The following is a 25005-nucleotide window of genomic DNA, read 5'->3' as shown; positions in this document are numbered from 1 at the left end:
GAATTCTAAGACATTCTAAGTTTACTACAGTGGACGTGCACTGCTAGTGTGTTAAGCAAAATCCCAGTAAGTTCTGTGGTGGTGATTTAATGACCTGTGGCCTAGAACAGGAATCTTTCACTAGCTCTGAAGGATCTGGTATGGACTCTGAGAGGGATGTTTAGAAAACCTCTGAACCTGTGTGCAAGACGGTGTTTGTACACATAACTGTGTGTCTTTGTGTGCATTTGGAGAGGAAGCTTTCATCTAGTCCTCAAAAGATCCCATGATCAAAAAGTTAAAATCACCAGGCCAGAATCTTGTATGACATTATCTCAATTTCTCCTATTTCAGGGGTGGGACATTATTTAATGAGTCCAGGGAGAGAGAATTTGGAACAGGAATTCCCAATTCCTATTTAGGCATTTTGTATAGCTGAAAATGTCTTTATCTCAAGTGATGTATAAAGTTTGTAAAACTCTCTCAAAAAACAAATTATAAAGTGAAAAACAGATGGATATAACTTTTGACAAGATCTCTCCAGAATGATTACTGTTAAGCTTTCCAAGAAAGAATACCTGGTGCTTGAGACTAACAGTTTTGGTGCTATATGCCGACCTCCTCTCCCTGCACTCATGCATCACCATAAATACTACTCATGCCCTAATCTCAGAATGGTTCATTAGTCTCTGTTCTGGTCCACTCTAGGATGAAAGAACATACTCAAAGGGAATGTCACTATAGAGAGAAAACTGTTAGTTAGAAATTAATGAACTCTTTTATGAAGATCAAAACACATTCCCTGTTTCTTTTAATCTCTTACATTTGACAGAATGAGACTGTGGGTGACACGTTACCGTGAATGGATTAAGGCTCTACTTTATGTTCCTTGCAATCTCGACATTGTACCTAAACCATTTTTATAAGAAACGATAGTAATGTGTTTCCTATCTAAACATTATGGTCTTTTTTTGTTTGTTTAAATGTTTATTATTTATTTTGAGAGGGAGAGAGAGGGAAGGAGGGAGGGAGGGAGGGATGGAGGGAAGGAGGGAAAGAGCGAGAGAGAGGAGAGAGAGAGAGAGAGAGAGAGAGAGAGAGAGAAGGAGAGAGAGAATCCCAAGCAGGCTCTGTGCTGTCAGTGCAGAGCCCGACATGGGTTCCATCCCACGAACCATGAGATCATGATCTAAGCAGAAATCAAGAGTTGGGTGTTTAACCAACTGAGCCACTCAGGCACCCCAGAACATTATGGGCTTTAAATCTAACACCCAGAAGTCAAATTTTTTTTTTCTAAGTAGGCTCCATACCCAGTGTGGAGCCGAACATAGGGCTTGAACTCATGATCCTGGAATCAAGACCTGAGCTGAGATCAAGAGTCAGATGCTTAAACTGAGCCCCCCAGGTGCCCCAGAAGTCAATTTTACTTACATAATGACTATATCAAAATACTGATTCCATCTAGAAATGCCGTAAGAATCCTATGAACTTCTCTATGCATTCCCACTACCCAAATCCATGATCTGGGTAGGAATATAATCTTCTTAAAAGATGGGAGCTGCTAGCAGATATCCTGCTTTTAATGCTAACTACTCTACCGTGGTTCTACACAAATATAATTAGTGTATTTGATTATTCCAGGTTTGAGGTTGTAAATAAATTATTTAAACCTAATGTGTTTACTATAATAATAAATGACTAATTACAACTTTGACAACCCTAGAGAAAATTACAATTTTCATTAGCTGAATCAAAAGAGATCTACATAGTTTCTCTACCACTTACCTTTCAAATTCTTTTTTTCTCCTAACTTACCAGAGTGGCATGGCTCTAGTAGTTATATCACTAAGATATTCTCTATCTTCTTGCTAAATTAGGGTGGAACCAAATACAGATGAAGACTGGTGTATTCTTAGTGTATCTGAGATGTGCAAAACCTGAGACCCAGAGGTAGAAGGGAAGCCAGAAATATGGCTTAAGGAAGCAATTCTGTGGTTGAATCACATCTTTCTGCAGGATTTTCTTTTGTTTGTCCTTTTGGGTTAGTGATAATAATATTTATTTGGTGATATATAGGAGTTTGTACTTTAAAAGCACACACAAACAAATAAATATTGGATCTTTCTAAATCTACATGGAAAACTTAAATAATAAGACTGGAAATAAAGTACTAATCAGAAAAGTAACCTACAACTTTTATATAGCTCCTGAAGATCCTATGAACCAGGGACTCTATTAGGTAGTTATCTTTCAAACTTCAGAGGTTAATACTATATGTTAGACTCATAATAGATGCTTGCTTCCCATTTTCAAACCATATTCAACAACACGGTTTCTTTGATGACTGGAGAATGTAACTTTCTCATGATAACACAGACTGGAAGCAAGACAAATGCATGCCTAAAATACAAATGATAGTTTAATGGGAAACTATGGTCTGAAAATTTTAAACTTACTGTTCATGGAAATCCAGCATTGGTGGCTCAAATCGTATAGGTCTGCAATTACCCCGGTATAGAGATATACTGTAAGTAAAAAGAAAACAGCATAAGAAACAATTCTTTACAATATATATCCCCAAACTGAAGTCAGACACTGGAGTTTCGTCACAAGAAAGAATACTTACTAAGTAAGAATACTTGGTGTTTGAGACTAACAATTTTGGTGCTGTATGCCGACCTCCTCTCCTCCCTGCCCTTATGAGTCACCATAAATACTGCTCAATGCCCTAATCTCAAATTGGTTCATTAGTCTCTGTTTTGGTCCACTCTAGGATGAGAGATCATACTCAAAGAGAATTTACTATAGAAAGAAAACTCACTGTGAATTAGAAATTAATGAACTCTTTTATGAAGATCAAAACACATTCCCTGTTTCCTTAAATCTCTTATATTTGACAGAAGGAGACTGTCTGCTTTAAGAAAAATAGAGTTTAATGTTCTATTAGGCTTGTGGATTACTTTTCTTTTTAGAGGAAATCAAGAAATATATGTTTTAAAAAATGAAGAAAAGGGAGTATTTTTCCTACTCAAAGGTATGTGAAAGCAGAAAATGCTCAGGTAGATTCAGTGTTGAAATTTATTTGGTTGATACAGTTGATAACAGTGTATCTTAATATGTTTACTTGTATTTTTTGATACATGCACAATGAACAATAAATAGTCAACACAACTACACATCCTTGGTAGATAATACAGGTAGGTATATAGACAAAAACCACAATCACATTGTATCTAGAGCGTCAAAGGAACTAAACAAAAATGAATTTGGGGACAGAAGTTTTAGGAACTGAAATATCTTTTTCATTTGAGAGCCTGGAACAAACTTGATCTATTGACGTCTTAGCCTAAATATTTGAGTATCATTTCTAACTATCCCACTTGATACTAGAACTTCTCACTAAAACAGATTTCTTTTTTTTTCTTTTAATTTTTTAAATGTTTATCTATTTTTGAGAGACAGAGACAGAGCATGAGCAGGAAGGGGCAGAGAGAGAGGGAGACACAGACTCCAAAGCAGGCTTCAGGCTCTGCACAGAGTCAGACGCGGGGCTCGAACCCACGAATTGTGAGATCATGACATGAGCTGAAGTTGGACGTTCAACTTAGTAAGCCACCCAGGTGCCCCTCACTAAAACAGATTTCTGAATAGCAAACCTTCTAAACATCACCATGACACGCCCTAACAATGAAACAATACAGAAATGACCAGGAGGATGTAGGGATGTTCACATGCCTCTAGTCATCTATTTAAGAACAGAGAAAAGTAAAAAATTCAGGAAGCCACTGACGTTTCTAAATAGTGGATGTTTATCTTTCTATTGTATTTTATGATGTTAGAGCAAAACCATTTTGTAAGACTTTATTTCCATTACCACAATTCACAAGAACACAAACTTCAAATGATACAGTAATTTCATTCAGGAAATACATTAGAAATATACAACGACACTCAGAATATGTAGCAAATTTAGCTTTAACTTAATTCTACAAAGATTAAACAGTCTGAGAAGTAGAATCAATGTGCTAAAAGTAATGTCTAAGAGTTGAGTTTGTAGCTTGATAATCCCTCTACATATGCTGAACAGAAAAGATGAAAAACACAAATAAGGAGGAAAACAGCAAATTTAAGATTCTACTTTACAAAAAATCTAAAGACAATGGAACAAAAAAGGCAGAATTGCCCCCAAGACAGAAGCCACATTCATTAAGAGGTAAAGAATGTACTCTCTTTTGATTTCTGCTCTTCTCAGGCACAAGATAACAAGGATACTCTCTGGCACCTTTAAATCAAAAGATGCTGACCAGCTCATCAGTTTCAAGGGTGTGAAACCCAAACATACAATATCTTAATCCAATCAAGGGGGAAAGTACAATGCATGAAGTAAATGTGTATGTCATTAATTCATATATATAATCATTGACTGTATTAGATGCTAGACATATAAAGAAGATTAAGATACAGGTTTTTTTTTTTCCTCTCTCACAGAACTGAGAATCTATTCCCCAAGTTGTAAATGGCAGCATCTAAAGTACTCAGGCAAGATCAAAAACAAAAACAAAAACGTACACACCCCCACTGACTCAACACAAAGGTAGTGAATGCCCGGGGCTGTCTAGTGGCCAGTGCTACGGGAACAAGGCAAAGAGCCCGCTCTCACTGCACTAACATCCCAGCAGGGAAGACAAAAGTCGAATTTACTAGGTAATGATGGGACATACAGAGAGACAGACCAAACACAGTAGGAACAGAGAAGCCTTCTCTGAGGAGGGGTGTTGTAGCCAAGACCTGAGTGGTGGAGATCTGGGGGAAGAAAGGAGACATACCTGCCTTGTTAAGGAATAGAGGGCCAACGTGGCCAGAGTGACAGGAAGCAGAGGGTGGAGGTAGGAGCTGAGATCAGTACAAAGGCCATGTCTTCTTGCAGGAGCCTGCATTTTATTCTAAGTGTAACAAAAAGCCTCTATAGTGTTTTCAGCACGGCAGTGACGTGATCGGACACATCTGAAAAGGCTAATTCTAGATGCAGTGTGAAGAACAGGCTGTAGGAGTGAAAGCAAGGGAGTTCCGCAGTCATCCAGTCAGGGGAGGATGCTAGTAGCGGTGGTCTGTGGGAGTGCAAGGCAGTGTGGCAAGAAGTGGCTCTTCTCTGAATGTATTTGGAAGGTTAAAGGCAACAGATCATGCTGATGGATTGTTTTTGGAACATGAGAGAAAGGAGAGAATCAAGGATGACTTAATTCTTAAATTTTGGCCTGAGAAACTGGATATGTAGTCATGACATGGAAGGTGTGGGTAAGAAGTGAGAAAGGAAAGATAGGTTGGACATTCAAGAGTACTTATTACTTTAGACATTTAAATTTGAGATGTCTTATCTAAATGAGATGTTAAGTAGGCAGCTGGATATATATGGTTATTACTCTCCATAAAAAAGTTGCTGATTTTTGTGTACTGATCTCATACCCAAGTCACATTGGTAAATTAATTCTAAGAGTTTGTCTATAGATACCTCTAGATTTTCCTGTCACTATATGTGCTGCCAAAATGATCACTATCTTTGATTACCTCTGTAGACAAATCATCTGCGAGTGACGGCAATTCTATTTCTTCCTTTTAAATCCTTAGAACTTTTTCTATTTTTTAAAATGTATTAAAATTTTTTTAACGTTTTATTGTTTGGGAGACAGAGAGCTGGGAGGGCGGGGAGGGCTGAGAAAAGAGGGAGACACAGAATTTGAAGCAGGCTCTAGGCTGTCAGCACAGAACCTGATGCAAGGCTTGAATCCACAAACTAGAGATCATGACCTAGGCTGAAGACAGATGTTTATCCTAATGAGACACCCAGGTGCCCCGTTTTCATTTTTTATGCTTTGAGTGGGCTAAGACCTCCCAAAAAATGCTCCACAGAAGTAGATTCTGACATTTGTTATTTACAGATTTCTCACAAACTATGACAGAGGGAAAAATACATAGAAGAGGATTCCCTGAAATAAACATGTATTTTCAAGACAATAGCAGATTTACGTCTAAGGAACAGTTTAATATTTGAGTGGGTACAACACAAGGTGTTTTTTAAAATCTTATTAAAAGAACAAAAACAAAAATTCAATGACACAGCTGTCGTGTATCCACAGCTGACTGAGATGTTTGCTACTATGCTTACTTTAAAAGGGTGTGACACTGTTTAGTGTTTGATTAACAGAAAACAAATGTTTGCAAATCTTTAATGTTGAAAAATAAACTGGGGCAAAAGCAATGTAAAAAACAGTATTCTTTGCCAATTTCAAAGAAACAGAAACTGAGACACTATAATAGCATATTACATGGTTTTATACTTTCTGCAGTGATTGTTTTCTAAGTCTCAAATATTTTTATTGCTTTTATTATTTATTTGGGGATAAGGAGATGCATAAGGACTATTTTCTGACTTCCAGCAAGGGAACAACCGAAAAGACACAAGAAATCTTGTGAGACATGGTCTATGTTTCTTGGTGGACTGTGAGGTCCAAGTTAAGCAGGCAGCTCCTAAATGAAGCAAAGTCTTCTTGGAGCTTTTGGAATTTGTTTAAACCAGGAAATTTAAAATGTTTTCCTAAAGGCAATTACTACCTAAACAAAAGATACTCTTTGGCCCAGTACTTCTTAGAGAATGCTTTGTGGTCTACCTGTATCTTAATCATCTAGAGCACGTGTAGAAATGCAGATTCCAGAGCCCCACCTCCAGAATGTGATTCCTTATGTCTAGAAGAAACCCCGAAACCAGTTATATTCTCACATTTGGGAACTACGCTTTTGCATCTTGAGTCACAAAAAGCACTGCAAGCAGAAATAAGAGAGGGGAAAAGTACCTTAACATATAAAATTTTCAAAGTCATCAACAGTTTAAAATAGTTTCAAATATGATTCTTATTAGAGACAGCTGAAAAACAGTGACTTAAAAGAAATTACAGTTATACATTTAAGTTTAAATTTTTATTTCTCTAAAGACTAATAATGTTGAACATCATTTCATTTATTTACTGTTCAATTAGAGATCTCCCTTTGTAAAGTGTCTATTCAAAGTTTTTTTTTTTAATGTTTTATTTATTTCTGAGAGAGATAGCATGAGCAGGGGAGGGTCAGAGAGAGAGAAAGGGAGATACAGAATCTGAAGCAGGCTCCAGGCTCTGAGCTGTCAGCACAAAGCCTGATGTGGGGCTTGAACCCATGAACCGTGAGATCATGACCTGAGCCGAAGTCGGATGCTTAACCAACTGAGCCACCCAGACACCCCTAAAAGTTTTTTTAACAGGGATGTTTGTCTTACTGAGTTATAAGAGATCATCACATATTCTAGATACATGTCCTTTGTCAAATATATGTACTATGAGTATCTTCTCCCTGTTCCTCCTTTTCCTAATAGTGTCTTTTGAGGAGTGATGTCATTGAGACAGTGACTCAAGTTGTTGCTAACTGCAGTGCCCTTCACAGGAAGACCAACCTGCAACTATCCATGGATATGACACTATTGTGAAAATCTGAGACCACNTTCAGATTCTGTGTCTCCCTCCCTCTCTTTCTGCCCCTCCCCCACTCACACTCTGTCTCTCAAAAATGAATAAACATTAAAAAAGAGTGCATTTCCTCAAAATCATATCTCCCTGACCAACACAGGGATAATATTTGCAACACAGGACTACTATCTCTAATAAAAAATTGTTTAAAATGGAAGAAATAAAGAAAAAGAGGTAGAATAAAAATGGAATAAAAATGGACAGTATCTAAAGATAAATATAAGCATAGTATAAAACACATAGAAAGATACACAACCTCACTCATAACTAGAAAAAGACAAGCTAAAACTACATGACAACAGAATTCCTCACTGAACAGACTGACAAAAATTAACAAGTATATTCCTAATCTGTAGGAAAAGCTTAGGAAAATAGGGACTCTAATTTAGTGATGAGGGATACGCAAACTGTCACAGCTCTTTTGAAAGATAATTTGACAACACTAACAAAACTACTTATGGCTCACCAATCCCATGTCTAGGACTTTACCCTAACCATGCTCTCTCAACAATACAAATTACATATGCACTTATCTTTTGACTCAGAAATCTTAATAGTAGGCATCTATTCTGCAGATAACTCTCAAAAATGTAGAAGTACATATCCACAAGGCCATTCTTTGAAGCACTGTTTGCAACTGCAAAATACTAGAAATGAAATGCTCATGTACAATCCACACTCACATGATATATTATCTTGCAGTCTATAAACATAATGAGAAAGGTCTCTACAGGCTAGATTTTTAAGCAGATAAAACAGAACATTAAGAAGTCTATATACCATGCTTCCTTTTGTGGAGAAAGAAATATATTAAAAAATCCACATTTGGCATTTTTGTATCATTCTGACTTTTTGAATTCTATTGTTTCACANCTGAGAGAGAGAGACAGTGTGAGCAGGGGAGGGTCAGAGAGAGGGAGATATAGAACCTGAAACAGGCTGCAGGCTCTGAGCTAGCTGGCAGCACAGAGTCTGACGCGGGGCTCAAACCCATGAACTGTGAGATCATGACCTGAGCTGAAGTCGGACACTTAACCGACTGAGCCACCCAGGCACCCCTAAAATGAGTGAACTTGTAAAATGGAAGTAAAAAACTCTCAAATGGAATACAGACAGAAACCAAAGAACCAAACTTTCTTCTGAACGAACAGAACTATAATGGAGATAACAATGGAAGCGGGCAGTGGAGAGGATGGAGAGAAAGGTAAAGAACATCACACATGTAATTCTGAATCAAGTATTTTGACCATATACATTCAAACTAAAGAAAATAAATTCTAAACACTATACTCCAACTTGCAGGTTTGTTTTTCGTGGTGGTATAAGTTAACCAATCTGAAATGAATTTATTTGTATTCTAGGATTGAGAAATCAGGTATATATTCTGCAGATAACTGGAGCCAGATTTCTCATCGCAGGAAAATATACAGAAACACAAGAGGGAAGGACAGAAGGAACACTGTGGTGGTGTATTAAAAATGGAATTATCAGTAACAACTCATAGTTTTTTTTTTTAATTTTTAATGTTTTATTTATTTCTAGGAGAGAGAGAGAGAGAGAGAGACAGCATGAGCAGGGGAGAGTCAGAGAGAGAGGGAGTCACAGACTGAAACAGGCTCCAGGCTCTGAGCTGGCAGTCAGCACAGAGCCCGACGCGGGGCTTGAACCCATGAACCGCGAGATCATGACCTAAACGAAAGTCGGATGCTTAACCGACTAAGCCACCCAGGCGCCCCACAACTCATAGTTTTTAATATAGATAGATGTGGAAAGAGATGTGTGTGTTTATGCACATACACATACAGCAACTCCTAATTCTAACAAGACCTAGAGTCAATGACACCCCAGCAGCAATGAGTACACATAGCACACAGATCTTAGTTTGTAAATATCCTCCACTAAAATGAAGCAGAAGTCTCTGAATAAACAGGATATTCCAGGGCTGGGGCAGGAAAATTATGAGGTAAGCCTGGAACATCTTGATATTTTAGAAATTGTTCAATGAAGGGGACATGTGAAAATCATACGGAATAGACCCAACATATGTGATCCATTGATTTTTTAATGACTGTGCTAAGGTGAGGAAAAGACAGTCTTTGCAAAAAATAGTGGTGAAATAACTGGATATCTACACCTACAGAAATGAACTTTGACTTTTACATCATCCTTGCACTAGAACGTCAACTCATAAACACAGAAGGAATGATAAAATAAAAAAAAAAATCACCAGAGCAGTAAATTTCCAGGCAAAATCACCAGTGAATGCTGTAACTAGTAAGAGTTTGATGTCAAAAAGCATATTTACATGGTCTCAAGGTACTTCTTTGCGAGATATTTATAAATTACAAAAGAAAAATGGAACAAACAGATATCATGTGCCTCCTGAAAATCAGGTGGACTGAGCAGGACACAAATTTAAGTGTTACTCTGGCCAAAAATGCATAATCTGAAATGAACCATGAGAAAATCCAAACTAGGATATTGGCCACTAGTTATAAATGGTCTCTACTTTAAACAAATGATGTCAAGGACATAAAAATACAAATCAATTGTTGCACATTAAAGTTGAGACTAAATAGACATGAAAATTAAATATGACTGATACTGACTTGAGGTTTGGACCAAAACTTATTTTCTTTTTAAAATAAAAAGTGTCCTGGGGCGCCTGGGTGGCTCAGTCGGTTAAGCGTCCAACCTCAGCTCAGGTTATGATCTCACGGTTTGTGAGTCTGAGCCCCGTGTCAGGCTCTGTGCTGACAGCTCAGAGCCTGTAGGCTGCTTCAGATTCTGTGTCACCATCTCTCTGACCTTCCCCTGCTCACACTGTCTCTCTCTCAGAAATAAACAAAACATTAAAAAAAATTTAAAATAAAAAGTGTCCCAATACTGGGACAATTGACAAATTAAAATAAAGTCTACAGATTGAATATTATGTGTGCTATATACACATAATATACAGATTTTAATCTGTATTTAATATACAGATTTTGATATGCATGCTCTGGTTTTATAAAATGATGTCCCTCTTCATAAGAACTGTACAGTGAAGTTTTGAGGAGTAAAGGAGCAACATCTATATCTGATTCTCAAAAAATTCAGAAAAATGCTTACATATACATTATATGTATATACAAGGACAAATAGGGGAAGGGAGGGAAGAAAAAGGAAGGAGAGAAGAGGTAGAGAGGCAGACTGTGAATGATAAAGCAAATGTAAAATGTTAAATAAAGTGGGAATCTAGGTCAAGGGTATATAGGAATTCTTTGTACTATTTTTGTATCTTTTCTCTAGACTAAAATTACTGCTGGGTCACCTGGGTCGCTGTCTGTCAGTTAAGCAACTGACTCCTGATTTTGGCTCAGGTCATGGAATGACCTCCACTGTTCATGGAATGGAGCCTCACACTGGGCTCTGTGCTGACAGCATGGAGCCTGCTTGGGATTCTCTCTTTCCCTCTCTCTCTGCTCCTCCCCACCTCAAAATAAACTTAAAAAAAAAAATGCTTAAAAAATAAACTAAAATCACTACAAAAGGTAAAAAAATTAAATACAGGAGCGCCTGGGTGGCTTAGTCGGTTAAGCGTCTGACTTTCGCTTGGGTCATGATCTCACGGTTCGTGGGTTCGAGCCCCGCATCGGGCTCTGTGCTGACAGCATGGAGCCTGCTTGGGATTCTCTCTTTCCCTCTCTCTCTGCTCCTCCCCACCTCAAAATAAACTTAAAAAAAAAAAATGCTTAAAAAATAAACTAAAATCACTACAAAACAAAAGGTAAAAAAATTAAATATAGGGGCACCTGGGTGGCTTAGTCGGTTAAGCGTCTGACTTTCGCTTGGGTCATGATCTCACGGTTCGTGGGTTCGAGCCCCGCATCGGGCTCTGTGCTGACTGCCAGCTCAGAGCCTGGAGCCTGTTTCAGAGTCTGTGACTCCCTCTCTCTCTGACCCTCCCCTGCTCACGCTGTCTCTCTCTCTCTCTCTCATAGCAATAAATAAAACATTTTAAAAAAATAAAAAAAATTAAATATAGTTTGAAATAAAGTACATTTCTTATAGACGGCATATGCTTGGATCTTTATTTTTTTAATAGAGTCTGAAAACTGGTATTGAAACCATTCACATTTATTTTCATTTTTGATATATTTGATTTAAGGCTACCATCTTGCTATTTGTTTTCAAGTTTTTCCATGTGCTTTTTATTCCTTTTGTCTTCTTCATCTGCCTTCTTTTAAATCAAGTATTCCACTTTAACAGCTAGCTCTCCTTGGGTTGTTTTTATTTTTAAATGATTTTAATATATCTTCCAGTACTTGTTTTAGCTTATCACACTCTAACTCCAAATAATATTATGCTACTTTACATATATGTAAGAGCTTTATAACTCAATTTCTCCTCCTCTTGTCCTTTGTGCTGTCATCATACATGTAACGTACACAAGTTATCAATCCCATAAAACATGTAATTATTTTTGTTTTTAAAAGTCAGTTAAAGCAATCTTTAATGAGAAAAAATGTCTTTTATACTTATCCACATACTTTCACTATTTTCACCTTTTTGGTGATCTTCATTATTGTGCTTAGAGCTGTGTTTTCATCAGTAATGGTTCCTACCTTCAGAATGTAAAGAACTTCCCTAACATTTTTTATAGTGACAGTCTGCTGGCTGCACAAGTTCTCAGTTTTTGTCTGGAAATGTATTTGTGGAGGATAATTCTGTTCAATATAATATTGTGGGAGTTGACAATTTTTTCTTTTGATATTTTTAAGATGTCGTTTTGTTGATTTTGGGTTTGTGCTATCTTTGATGAAGAGCCAGCAGTCATTCTTCTCTTTAGAATCCCTACATGTAATTTATTTATTCCTGGCTGCTTTTCACTTAATCATTGGATATCAACAATAACAATATTATGTGACGTGGTGTGGTTTTCTTTGTGTTACTTTTGCATTGGGTTTACTGAAGTTCTTCAATAGCTTTCCCGGCCCCCCAATTCCTTGGAACTCAACTACATGTGTGTTAAATTGCTTGCCATGGTACCACAGATCACCAGGGTTTTTCCAGTAAATTTTTCTTCCTGTGCTTCAGTTTGGGTTGCTTCCATCACTATGTCTTCAAATTTACTTTTTAAAAAAATGTCATCTATGTTGTTATTAGTGACATTCTCTATTTCAGAAACTATATTTTTCAGCTCCAGAGGTTCCATGTGTTTTTTCATAATGTCCATTTTTCCTTCATTATTTTCATGTTTTCTTTTAAATCACTGAACACATATAACAGATGTACTAAAGTCCCTATATGCTACTTCCATCATCTCTGTCATATTTAGGTCTGTTTGTATTTTTTCCCCTTGATTACAGGTCATTTTATTGGTTCTCTATATGTCCAATAACCTTTGATAAAGTACTGGATTCTATTACATTATTACTATTTTAAGTTATTTTCATTTCCATATGAATTTCAGAATTAGCTAGATTATAGGCAATCTCTCCTGTGGGGATTCTGATTGGGATTACATTGAAATATATAGATCAATCTGGGGTGAACTGACACCTTCATAACGAGTCTTCTAATCCATGAAGACAGTATTCTCTCTCCATTTATTTGAAGGTTTTCTTTAACTACTCTTAGCAATGTTTGGAGATTTCAGTGTTCAGGTCTTGCACATCGTTGGTCAAATTGATCCCTAGGTCCACTGACTGCTAAATCTAGCCAGAATAGGCCTTTGCCTAGGAAGCTCGGGCACATGAGGCATGCCACTCAGCTGGTGAGCACACTGAAAAAGCTCTCCCAAGACACAGAGCTGTGTAGGAAAAAGGGACTGTTCTTTTTACCACCTACCCATTCTGATCATCCTTACTTGTGGGAATGGGGGTGGGGAGAGACAAGCATCACTTGATTGCCATCAACCACTCAAAATAAGCCCCTACAGCACGAAACCCATGGAAAATGAGATCTGCCAATGTTTGCTGGCTGCCAAACCCAACTGGAATAGCTGATCCACCCCAGCGAGCTGGGAGAGATAGGGAACATCCATTTGTCTGCTGAGCCCACTGAAATAGTTCTTAGCAAGGCAGAGGTGTGGTGTGATGGATGCAATCTCCAGCTTGAATGTTACGGTCTCCCACTGCTCTTATCAACTTTATATAGATTTTGTTGAATATTTCTCAATCCATTGTAAGTCCTTTGATCTATCTCCAGATATTGTTTTTGCTAATTTCAATCATCTTAAGAAATGCTTCTTATGGGGAGAAGTCCCCAAGCTGCTCACACCACCATTCCAGAAATATGAATTCTGTCACACTTGTATTTAAGGTGAGAGTAATCTGATGCTTTTTAAAAATAAGTGAAGTAAACTGGCCTACTCAAAGGGCCTTACCAACATCTGCTGCTGTGGTTTAATGCAAAGCAAACCGTATCTTTATTTAAGCTCTCTTCTGATAAGTTGACTTCCTATCTTCAACTTACTACAGTCTTCAAGATTTATGCAAAGTAGTACTATTTTTTTTTTCCATATATGTCATTTCATGTGCAGCTAAAAGCTCCACAGTTACAAAATAAAAGTATGAACCCAAATGAAATCTTAAAAAACAGCTTAAGGACATTCCCTTGAGCTTTTTCACAAAATTAAAAATTTTAAACTGTAAGTGATAGCAAATTTTATCTGCCATTAAGATATTACCAAGTTTGGGATCTAACTACAATCTTCTAGAGCTTATGGTTAACTGTAGGCAACCAAAATAGTTGTACCTAATAATAAGCAAATTAGAGAGTCAATTAAAGAATCCCAGCACTACCTTAATTTGGAAATTATTTCTCAGACCAATATTTTGGCTTAATTCCCAGAGATACAAGGAAACTTAAAGATTAGAAGACTCTGATTATGAACATTAAGTGTGCATACACACACACACACACACACACACACACACGCTTCTTACCAAGTTATGTATATACTAAAATTTTTCATCTCTGATAACAATAATATTAACAATAGTGTTGTCCCCAATGAAAGACCTCTGGACTAACTGTTTTTCTGTCTGAAATGCTCGTCCCTAAGACTTTCACCAGGTAAGCTTAAACATCATTTCAGAGAAACCTCCCTCAACATCCAAAGTTAAGCAATGGAGTCCTGCCTACTCCAAATAAACTCTAGGTTAGTTTATTTATTTATTTAGTGGCTTTCTGCCTGTTTTTCCCATTGGAAACATATGCTCTACACCAGCGCAGGAGTCTTGCACTATCGTGCCCGTCCAACACTGTAGAAGATTTAAAATATATGCACAGATTCTCTGATAGTCCTCTCTTCAAGAGATGGAACTTAACTCCTCTGGCCTTGGAGGTGACCTATTATGAATGGAATATGGCATCACCTGCTCTGGGGTCACAGCTGTCATGATGCAGCAACACTTTACAAGGCCTATGGAGGGTTCAACATGTTGAAGAACTAAGGCCTCCTACCAACAATCAGCAAAAACTAAGGTGTTTTGCCCAGAGTTCCATGAGTGAGATATCCTGATGAGGATCTAGCACGCCCAGGCCTTCAAATGACTTGCAGCTCTGGTTGATACTCTGACTGCCATCTCAGAAAGAATCCTGAACCACAACTACTTTGCTAAGATGCTCCTAAATCCCTCACTCTCAGAAACAAAAAGATAATACATGTCTGCTGTTTGAAGCTGCTAGGTTTGGGGGTAGTTTATTACATGGTGATAGGTAACAAATATAATTACTAAGTCATCAGTTCTTACAACAAAGCCTGGCATACACAAGGATCTTAACAAATGTTTGCTGAATGACTGACCAAATTATCAAATACCCACAACTTGTATTCATATAACATTTTAAAGTTTGCAAACTACTGTTACCAAATAAATCTTTCATTTGATCCTCACAACAAACTTAAATAATGCATGACCTTATATCATATGTAAGGTATTTCAGGCAAGAAAGAATCTTCCCCAGTTTGCAAATGAAAGTCATGCTCAGAGCAATTAGGTAGTTGTTTTCAAGGTCAAACAGCTGGTAAACAGAGAACTCAGGACTTCTGATTCCTAATTTTCCACCACAGGGCTTCATAATCCCAGGAAAAGTCAACCATAAAGGATGGCTTACGTCACAAAATATTAAATTACTGGTATTCATTGTAATATTGTGGTATTCAACTCAAATAACACTGATGGAACACTATATGCACGTTTTCCACCATTATATCATAAAGGCAGCACATGCTTTCACTTTTAAACAAAATATTATCATGTAATTGATAACTATATTAAAACAAATTAGAAAGGGTGAGCCTGAATGAAGGAGAGGAACAGAAAAGAGAGTTTTCTGGAAAATTCTGTTTTCCATGGTTTTACTTCCCACAATCCTGAGGTCATAAAAGCAGCAGTTCATTCTCCCAGTTTCCTGAAAGCCCTTGGAGCCAAGCCGGTCCCCCCAAAACTAACGTAGATGATAATGGTGTGTGGCAAGGGACAGGAGGGAGAAGAAAAGGCAGGAGAGGAAGAAATGGTGGCCAGAAGCTAGCATCTATCATTGTACTGCCATACAATCCACTAGCTATAGAATCATTTGATTAGCTGGACTTTTCATGATATAAATTTCCCTGGGAGGGTAAAGAGTCACTTACAGAATGAGAGTTTTGACTCAAGAGATCATGTACAGGCAATACGACAAAGGACGGGGCTGAATCTACTGGCTTACTGAAAAAGCCAGAGAGCAGGCAGCATGTGGATTGTAAAACTGGGGAAGAGAAAAAGTGAGAAATTGATGCAGAAATGACTACAGAAGGTCAAAAGACAAAGGGTCCCTCCCAGCAATCTCTAATGCTCAGTGGACCCTGGCCATGTCCCTGAAGAGAGACTGTGGAGGTGGCACACTCCTGAGATTGGAGATCACACTCTGGAGTCCGAAGCCAACATCCACCTCAGCTATGACTTGGGCCTATGGACCGTTTTAATGATGCAAGTAAGGCACATGCATGTATCTTACGTACCTGGATCCCTACAATTAAACCCTTTATCCTTCTCAAGTGTGTTGCTTTCTTCCACAAAGTAGCCTGTGTTTTGTCACTTCAACACCTCTGCTTTATGACCTCATCAGAAGGGGTATCTTCACTGCCCTTCAAGATGCCTCCAGGCAGGAGGTATGTACATAGTCCCAGTACTGAGCAGATACTTTCAGAAACTCCTAGGAATACTGGCTAAAAAAAGAAAATCCAGGGAATACTGAAGGACTCCAAACTTGCTATGCAAAGAGAGTGAACACAACACAGGACTGGCAAGATGATGAATTCTAATGAAACTCTGCCCCTTTAACCATCAGCATATCCTTTGGTTCTAAGGGTCTCAGCTTCCTTGTCTGTTAAACAAGGGGCTAAAGAAGACCATCTAATAGGGTCTCTGGTACTTAGAATATTAAATCACATGATAACTTCCATCTTACTTGAATTTTCAAACCCAAATGTTGACGTTTTTATAGAATAGTTTGTTTTTAAACTGAAAGCATATTACAATTTCTGTTGTTTTACAACTAAACATTGTATTTACAACTTCTGTTGTTCTACAATTGCACAATTTTGTATTTTCATTCACATTTTATTTCACATATGCATGTTCATTAAAGTTATTCTTTTTTTTTTTTTTAATGTTTTATTTATTTCTAGGAGAGAGAGAGAGACAGCATGAGCAGGGGAGGGTCAGAGAGAGAGGGAGTCACAGACTGAAACAGGCTCCAGGCTCTGAGCTGGCAGTCAGCACAGAGCCCGACGCGGGGCTCGAACCCACGAACTGCGAGATCATGACCTAAGCGAAAGTCGGATGCTTAACCGACTAAGCCACCCAGGCGCCCCTCATTAAAGTTATTCTTAAATGAGAGCTCTGGCAGTGTTTAATTTGATTGTGCAGCATTGAGTCACATATTTTAAAAGATGGCTAAATCCTTTCAGTGTAGAAGCTATGTTCTGATCATCACATGCTTGGTATGTATGGAGACCATGCTTGCTTTTCCATGTCGCACATGTTTTAAAATGACTTATTAAGCATAATTCACAAACCTAGTTCTTTAGTTTAATTTTTAGTTAGCTGATATGAGACACAAAATTTAAATTTAGACCTGTATGTTGTTATGGACTGAATTGGTACTCCCCACCCCAATTCATATGCTGAAGCTCTAACTTCCAATATGAAAATCTTGAGAGGTAATTTGGTTTAGAGAAGGCCACAAAGTGAGACCTTCATGACGGCATTAGTGACTTCAAAGCAAATGACAACAGAAAGCCTGCTTCCATTCTCTCTCTTTGCTATTTGGGATAAAAGGGAGACAGTAGCCATCTTGTAAGCCAAGAATAGGGCCCTCACTAGGGAACCAAATCTGCTGGCATCCTGATCTTGGACTTCCCGGCCTCCAAAACTGTGAGAAATAAATTGTTTAAGCCATTCAGTCTATGTGGTACTTTGTTACAGGAGCCTGAGCTAAAGCATATGTTTAGTACCTAATCAAGTTTCAAACCCATAGGGTATGCATACCAGTTTGAACCAAGTGTTTATCCAGTTTGGGATCTTGGTTTAAAAAAAAAAAAAAAAGTTAAGTGTGATGGTTTTAAAACATGTCTGCGAATCATCTGATATTCCTGCCATAGATAAGTGGGGGTTCATTCTCTACACCCCACTCCCCATGTCTCTCCACCTCCCCATCTTGAATACCCCACTCCCATGTCTCTCCACCTCCCCGTCTTGAACCAAGACCAACCTAAATGACTGAACAGCATCTGACAGAGGTAACACTATATGACTTCGGAGAAGGTACAAAAAGGAAAAGAAAAGAAAAAAAAGTGATACATCTTCTACTGGTTCTCTTTGGGATGTTCCCTCTTGAAATCCAGCTATCATCCTATGAGGGAGCCCAAACAAGCCTTTGTGAAAAGACCAGACAGAAGGACCCACATGTAGGCATTCTAGGTGACAGCCCAGCTGAGGTCCCAGATAACAAGCTAGCATCAGTATGCAAGTGAACAGGCCTCCAATTCTGGAGTCTCCCCAGCGGAGGCCCCGATCATCATGGAGCAGAGACAAGGTATCTTTGCTGTGCTCTTTCTGTCTCAACTCCTTACAGAGTCTGACAGCATAATAATATGATTGCTTTATGCTAGTAAGTTTGGGTAGTTTGTTAGGCAGATATAGAGCATAGGTAAGTGGAACATGAGATCAGAATATAATTATGTACGGATGTAAATTCTTCATTATATTAGGAAAATACCTTAAAGCCAAATCTTGATCATGGATGCATAACATCATCTTCACAAATATAGCCAATATAGTTTCTTAGCTAGTTTCCTAACTGCTGCAATAAAGTATCAAGGAAAAAGCATAAGATAAGAGGTGTGCTTTTCTTGCCACTAGTTTAGCTCTAAATGAGTCAGAGATAGAGTCTTAGATGCCAAGGTGGCATCAGGCTAGACATGTAGTAGTTTGGAAACAATCCACTCTAGTGCCAAAGATATTTGGGAAGGGGAGAGGGATGGAAAGGTGGCATTATGATTTATAATCACAAGGGCAGAGAAGTCTACATCTCACTGTGGGCAGTGGGTGTATCCTTTGGTCAGGGTTCATGGGTAGAGCTGGTCCCAGCAGGGCATATATAAAATTAGGTAGACAGACAGAATAATGGGGAAGTGGGGCCGTGTTACTGCAGATATGAAAGACTGAAAAGAATAAAACCAGTGAATAATGAGTTGCATTTTTGTATTTATGAAGTTAAGCTTAATTGTCTTAATCTGAAAATGTGCTACAGCTCTCTCAAAATAAAGTTCTTTGTGGATGCAATCTGCATTTCACTAGCCTTAAGGACATTCAGTGTTATCTAATTCACAGATAGCTCACATGTCCTTTACAAACCAGGTGCAGAACTTCTGGGTCTGCAAAGGTTATGAGGATAGTAACTTTTCAATGGTTTCTCTAACAGATGTGAGAAGCCACCAAAAGACCAAAGAATTCAGATGTGAGAAAGACATCTTCAAATTCAGACGCATGTACATATTTCCATAAGACCTAAGGGTAAAACAACTCCCTTGTTTGTTATCATAGAGAGACTGTTCAAAAGCGTTCTCTTTCAGTCACAAGACTGGGTTTCACTGCTCTGAGTTCCTCCCTCAGGGGCCTGCAGGAAGACACCTTGTAAAGACTGAGGGCAGAATGGGTCGGTCCATAAAAGGCAGCAATAGCCACAAGAAGCCATCAGGGACTTACAAAGCTGATCTTCTAAGAAGTAAAGTGCATTTCACCCCTTGCTAAGGGTAACACCCCTTTGTAGACGATGAGGAGAAAGGCTACACAGTATATCACATGCAAATTCAGATTTAAACCTGGTTTTCCATACACAGTACTTGAAATACATGATATAATGTGATTTATAAGTTGCTTTTCCCTCTTCAAAAAAGTTGGTGCAAGAGAAGGACAGCATTGCTGGAATCCCCCAAAAGGAACTGAATCTATGTTAGTATCTTATTAAATACATAAAATTTTATACATTATAATATATATATATATTCCTTCCTTACCTTTTCTGTTGATACGAACTGAGTCCAAGTGTTGTTTCAGTCTGTAAAAGGAAGAAAACCATAACAATACTGAAAACAAATCTTTATACTACAGACATAGAGAACATCCAAAATATACCGTAGTTTCAACTTTGATTTTATACTCAGATTTTCAGGTTAAACCTGATCCCCAAATTACATGAAATGATTTGTCACATTATGTAAGTCAAATGAGAGAATAATTTGGGACTAGATTTTAAACACACACGGAAATAATACAAAGTAATGTGATTGATTTTTAAAAGCTTGCCCAACTAGTACACCCTGTAAAAAGAGCCCTCTCTATAATCACTTTGTGAGCTCATGTGTGCCTCTCACTGCTCGCTGCTTACCAGGTGTATCACACGTGCTAGCGCATCAAGGTTCCTGCCATCAGGGAACTCAAGGTTGTGTGGGGGGGCGGGGGGAGGTAGGAGGAGATAGTCTTTTAAAACTAAGTAAGTATGAAAGAACCATGAGAATATTGGAAAGGTTGCTGTGAAAGAGCACAAACGGGTGATGTGCTTCAATATGTCATGATGGAAGGCCTGTCTGAAGAGACCACATTTACGTTAAATGTGACAAAGTGTGAAAAAGAGCTGTGTGTGGAAGCGGAGAAAACAACACATGCAGAGGTCCTACTTGAGGAAAGAGCCTGGATGTTCAAGAAACAGACAGTAGGTCAACTTGGATGGAGCTGGGATAGGCAGGGGCCAGACTGTGCTGTGATCTGGTAAGAAGCCATGGTAAGTTTGGAGTATGTTCTATCCTAAATGCAGTACAAGGGGTCTGAAGGAGTAAGAGAGATAGAGACAGACATGGTCTGATTTAAGTTTTAAAGACATTATTCTGGCTGCAGTGTAGAGAGGATAAAGGAGAGGAAGACAAGAGAAAAAGCAAGAAGTTGGTAGGCAACTGATGAAGATAGGTTCTTAATAAGGGTATGTGAGAAAATGCCAAAACTCTAAGGAATACTGTCTAGGAACTTATCCAAAAAGGAGTTAGCTTCTATGTTATAATTAGAAAAAGCAGGAAAGTTGTGGTATTATTTTTACCATTAATATGTATTCTTTTGAAATGGTATTTTGGAGACTGTATATGGGGGAAATAGGGCAGATGTGGAAAAATGTCCTTAATGTTTGAAAGTGAAAGCTCAGGCGCAGGTGAAGAGTCAGGATGTCTGTAATTTTCTTTAAATTGTTTCAGCAATATGACTTGCATGTGTGTGGAAGTATGTGTGTGTATAAAGGCAACATGTTAATAATCCATTGCAGCAGTACGTAATTCATTCTCAACTCTTCTATCTCCTGTGCTTAAAAATATGTTTAACTTTTCAGGGTACCTGGCTGACTCAATCAGTTGAGCGGCCGACTTTTGATTTCATGGTTTGTGAGCTTGAGCTCTGTGTTGGGCTCTGCACTGACAGTATGGAGCTTGCTTGGGATTTTCTCTCTCTCCCTCTCTCTCTGCCCTTCCCCCACTTTGCACATGCTCACTCTCAAATAAGTAAACTTTAAAAAATATATATGTTTAACTTTTCATTACAAAAATTTTTAATTATGGGAGAAAATGTTTGCAAATCATATATCTGGTAAAGGGTTAATACACAAATACATAAAGAACCACTACAATTCATCTTTGATACTGATAAACAGCAAATAAACAAACTTGATTAAAAAATGGTGGACAACTTGGCAGACCTTTCCCCAAAGAACATATACAAATGGCTAACAGGCCCATGAAAAGATGCTCAACATCACTAATCTTTAAGGAAATGCAAATCAAAACTATAATAAGATACCACTTCACTCTCATCAGGATAGCTACTATCAAAAAATCAGAAAATAACAAATGCTGGTAAGGCTGTGGAGAAATTAGTACCCTATGCACTACTAATGGGAATGTAAAATGTGGTGCTGCGATGGAAAATGCTATGGTGGTTCCTCAAAAAATTAAACATAGAATTACAACATGATTCAGCAATTCCACTTCTGGGCCTATACCCAAAATAACTGAAAGCAGAAAGCAAGGACTCAAACAAATATGTGGACATCCTTGTATACAGCAGCACTGTCTACAATCAAGTGTGGAAGAAATCCAAGTATCTACCAATGGATAAATGGACAAACAAAATGTGGTTTATATGTACAACAGAACATTCTTCAGCCTTAAAAAAAAGGAAGGAAATTCTGACATATGCTAAAACATGGATGAACCTCGAAGACAAAGTCTACACTTAAGCTAAGTTAAATAAATCAGTCACAAAAGGACAAATACTACATGATCCTATTTATATGAGGTACTTAGAGTAGTGAAATAGAGATTGAAAGTAGAATGGTGATGGTCAAGGGTTAGGTGAAGGGAATGAGGAGTTACTGTTTATTGAGTGCAGAGTAGTTTTGGTTTGGGATTATGAAAAAGTTCTGGAGCAGGATGGTAGTGATACAAAACAAATATGAATGTATTCAGTATCACTGAACTACACAATTAAAATAGTTCAAACTGTAATTTTTATGTGATGCATATTTTGCTACAATTTTTTAAAAAGCTATAGTAATGAAGACAGTGTGGTAATGCCATAGACAGATAAATTGATCAATGGAACTGGAGAAAATCCAAAAATGAACTCATACATTTATAGTCATTTGATTTTCAACAAAAGCATCAATGCAGTTCAATGGAGAAACATGTGTCTTCTTAGCAAATGGTGCTGGAACAAAAGAACAAACCTACGTAAGGAGAAATGAGCCTCTATCCTTATGTTACACCAGGTATTCCAATTATGTGTATACAGATCAGAGTTCTAAGCATAAAAATGAAAATCATACAGCTTCAACAAGAAAACATGAGATTTTCTTTGCAATCTTGGACAAAGATTTCATGAACAGGACTAACTGTAAAAGGAAAAAACAGATACACTGGATCTCATCAAAAATTTTAAGATGCTCACAAAAGACATTATATGAAAAGGAAAAGGCAAACCATATGCTGAAAGAAAATATTTGCAAATCATATATTTGATGAAAAACTTGATATAAAGAACTTGTGAATAAGAATAATAAAAGCTACACAATTTTTAAAATAAGTAATTATAAAAATGTCAGTTAAGCTCATGAAAAGATGCTCAGTATGTTATTAAGGAAAAAGCAAATTTAAATTATAACGATATACTACACACCTATTATAATGTCCAAAATTGAAAATATACCAAGAGTTGGTGAGAATGTGAAACAACTAGAACTTTCTTAAACTGCCGGTGGGAAGGTAAAATAAAACCACCACTCTAGAAGAAGCTTGGCATTTTTTTTACAAAGTTAAACATATGATGATGCCACTCTACTCCTAGATATTTGCCTGAGAGAAACAAAAGAAAAACACTTGTACATGAATGGTTACAGTAGCTTTATGTTTATAGCATGTTGATAGCAGGTCAATATAGTATAACCCAAATTTCCATCAACAGGTGAATGGATAAATGAATTGTAGTATATCTACACAATACAATGCTACTCAGCAATAAAAAGAATAAAGACTGGGAATTTTTTTCTTAAACATTTATTGTTTTACAATAAATATAGTATTCTTTAAAAGAGCAGAAAATAACATTTGAGAAAAAAAAGAATAAACTGATGATACACACAATATGGAGGAATCTCAAAACAATTATGCTGAGCCAGAACCACCCCCCCAACCAACAAAGTACATTCTGTGTGACTGTATTAATATACAATGGTTTACAATATAAACTGATAGTGACAGCAATTCAGTGATTGCCTAGAGACAGAGAGTAAAGGTGGACAGATTACCAAGGGTCACATGTAAACTTTTGGGTGTGATGAATGTGTTCATTATCTTAATTGTAGGGATGGTTTCACAAGCACATAAATAGTCAAACTCTTCAAACTGTACACTTTAAACATGTACAGGTTATTGTCTGTCACTCATACTTTAATAAAGAACGTAACCTAAGAATTCTCGAACATGCAAAACTCTGTGGTTCTCATGTGAAGTTGACCGAAAGGGAACAAGTTTATCACCCATGTACACTTTCTTAAGGGGGAAAAAATCTTCATGAAGACAATCTGGCCAACAAGATTACTCATGAAGAATTGCAAATGAGGAAGCTGTCTTGTGAAAGACAGGCAGATGGTCACGGTAAAGGAACTGTGGAAATAAGATTAGAAAAGCAGAAAGTAAATGTTGGTTTTGAAGTACAAGCCACAAAATAGAGAAACCATATAATTATAATAAACAAGAATAAAAATCTCAGTACATGCCAACAAAACACCCTAAGCCTTGAGAGAAAGAAAAAGAGCACAATAGACACTATTTTGTTTTTGAATTTGAGAAATAATGGGTTAAACATAATTTAAATGTATATCTGAAAATTAAGCCCCTAAATCGAGATAGAGAGGGAAAAAAACATAAAAACTGGATGCAAAAACACATATACAGTATGACTAAAGGAGATAAAAAAGACAAAAGAACTGTTAGAAAACCAAAGCCTACCTATAAACTGTAAATACCTAATACAAAATAATGCAGAAATGTTGACAAACAATGGGCAAAAATAGGGTAAATGCCCCACCCCCCCCAAAAAAGGGAAAAGAGGATAAAAGCACACAGAGAAGGGTAACAATATTAATAATCTTATAATGAAAAGATTTGTTGAGTTTGTGGGTTTTTTTTTAATGCTTTTCATGTCAGAAAATATTTATTCTACTCTCACGCTTAAACAATAGCAGTTGGGTATAAAATTCAAGATTCAAAATAATTTCTATCAATTTTTATGTGATTTCTCCATACTGTTTTATCTTCCAGTGTTATTGGTTATGTGTGTATGTGTGCATGTTTAGTTTCAAGTTAGTTAACATATAGGATAGTATTGGTTTCAGGAGTAGA

The 25005-nt window shown here is 37.4% G+C and overlaps 1 protein-coding gene across 1 annotated transcript in view; it reads right to left on the bottom strand.

Moving 5' to 3' along the window:
• The window catches only part of TMEM131 (transmembrane protein 131), a 234482-nt gene that overhangs the window by 117273 nt on the left and 92204 nt on the right, over positions 1-25005 (bottom strand). Inside the window, exons 6-7 of the mRNA XM_077749192.1 lie at positions 20086-20126; positions 2436-2504 (exon numbers count right to left, since the gene is read on the bottom strand). Of these exons, the coding sequence (XP_077605318.1) occupies positions 2436-2504; positions 20086-20126 (110 nt within the window). The remainder of the gene's footprint in view (positions 1-2435; positions 2505-20085; positions 20127-25005) is intronic.

This window comes from Crocuta crocuta, unplaced genomic scaffold (genome assembly GCF_008692635.1).
Source record: "Crocuta crocuta isolate KB4526 unplaced genomic scaffold, BGI_CrCroc_1.0 scaffold118, whole genome shotgun sequence".
NCBI lineage: Eukaryota > Metazoa > Chordata > Mammalia > Carnivora > Hyaenidae > Crocuta > Crocuta crocuta.
Note: the sequence above shows the minus strand (reverse complement) of the source record. Positions and strands in the feature narration are given on the sequence as shown.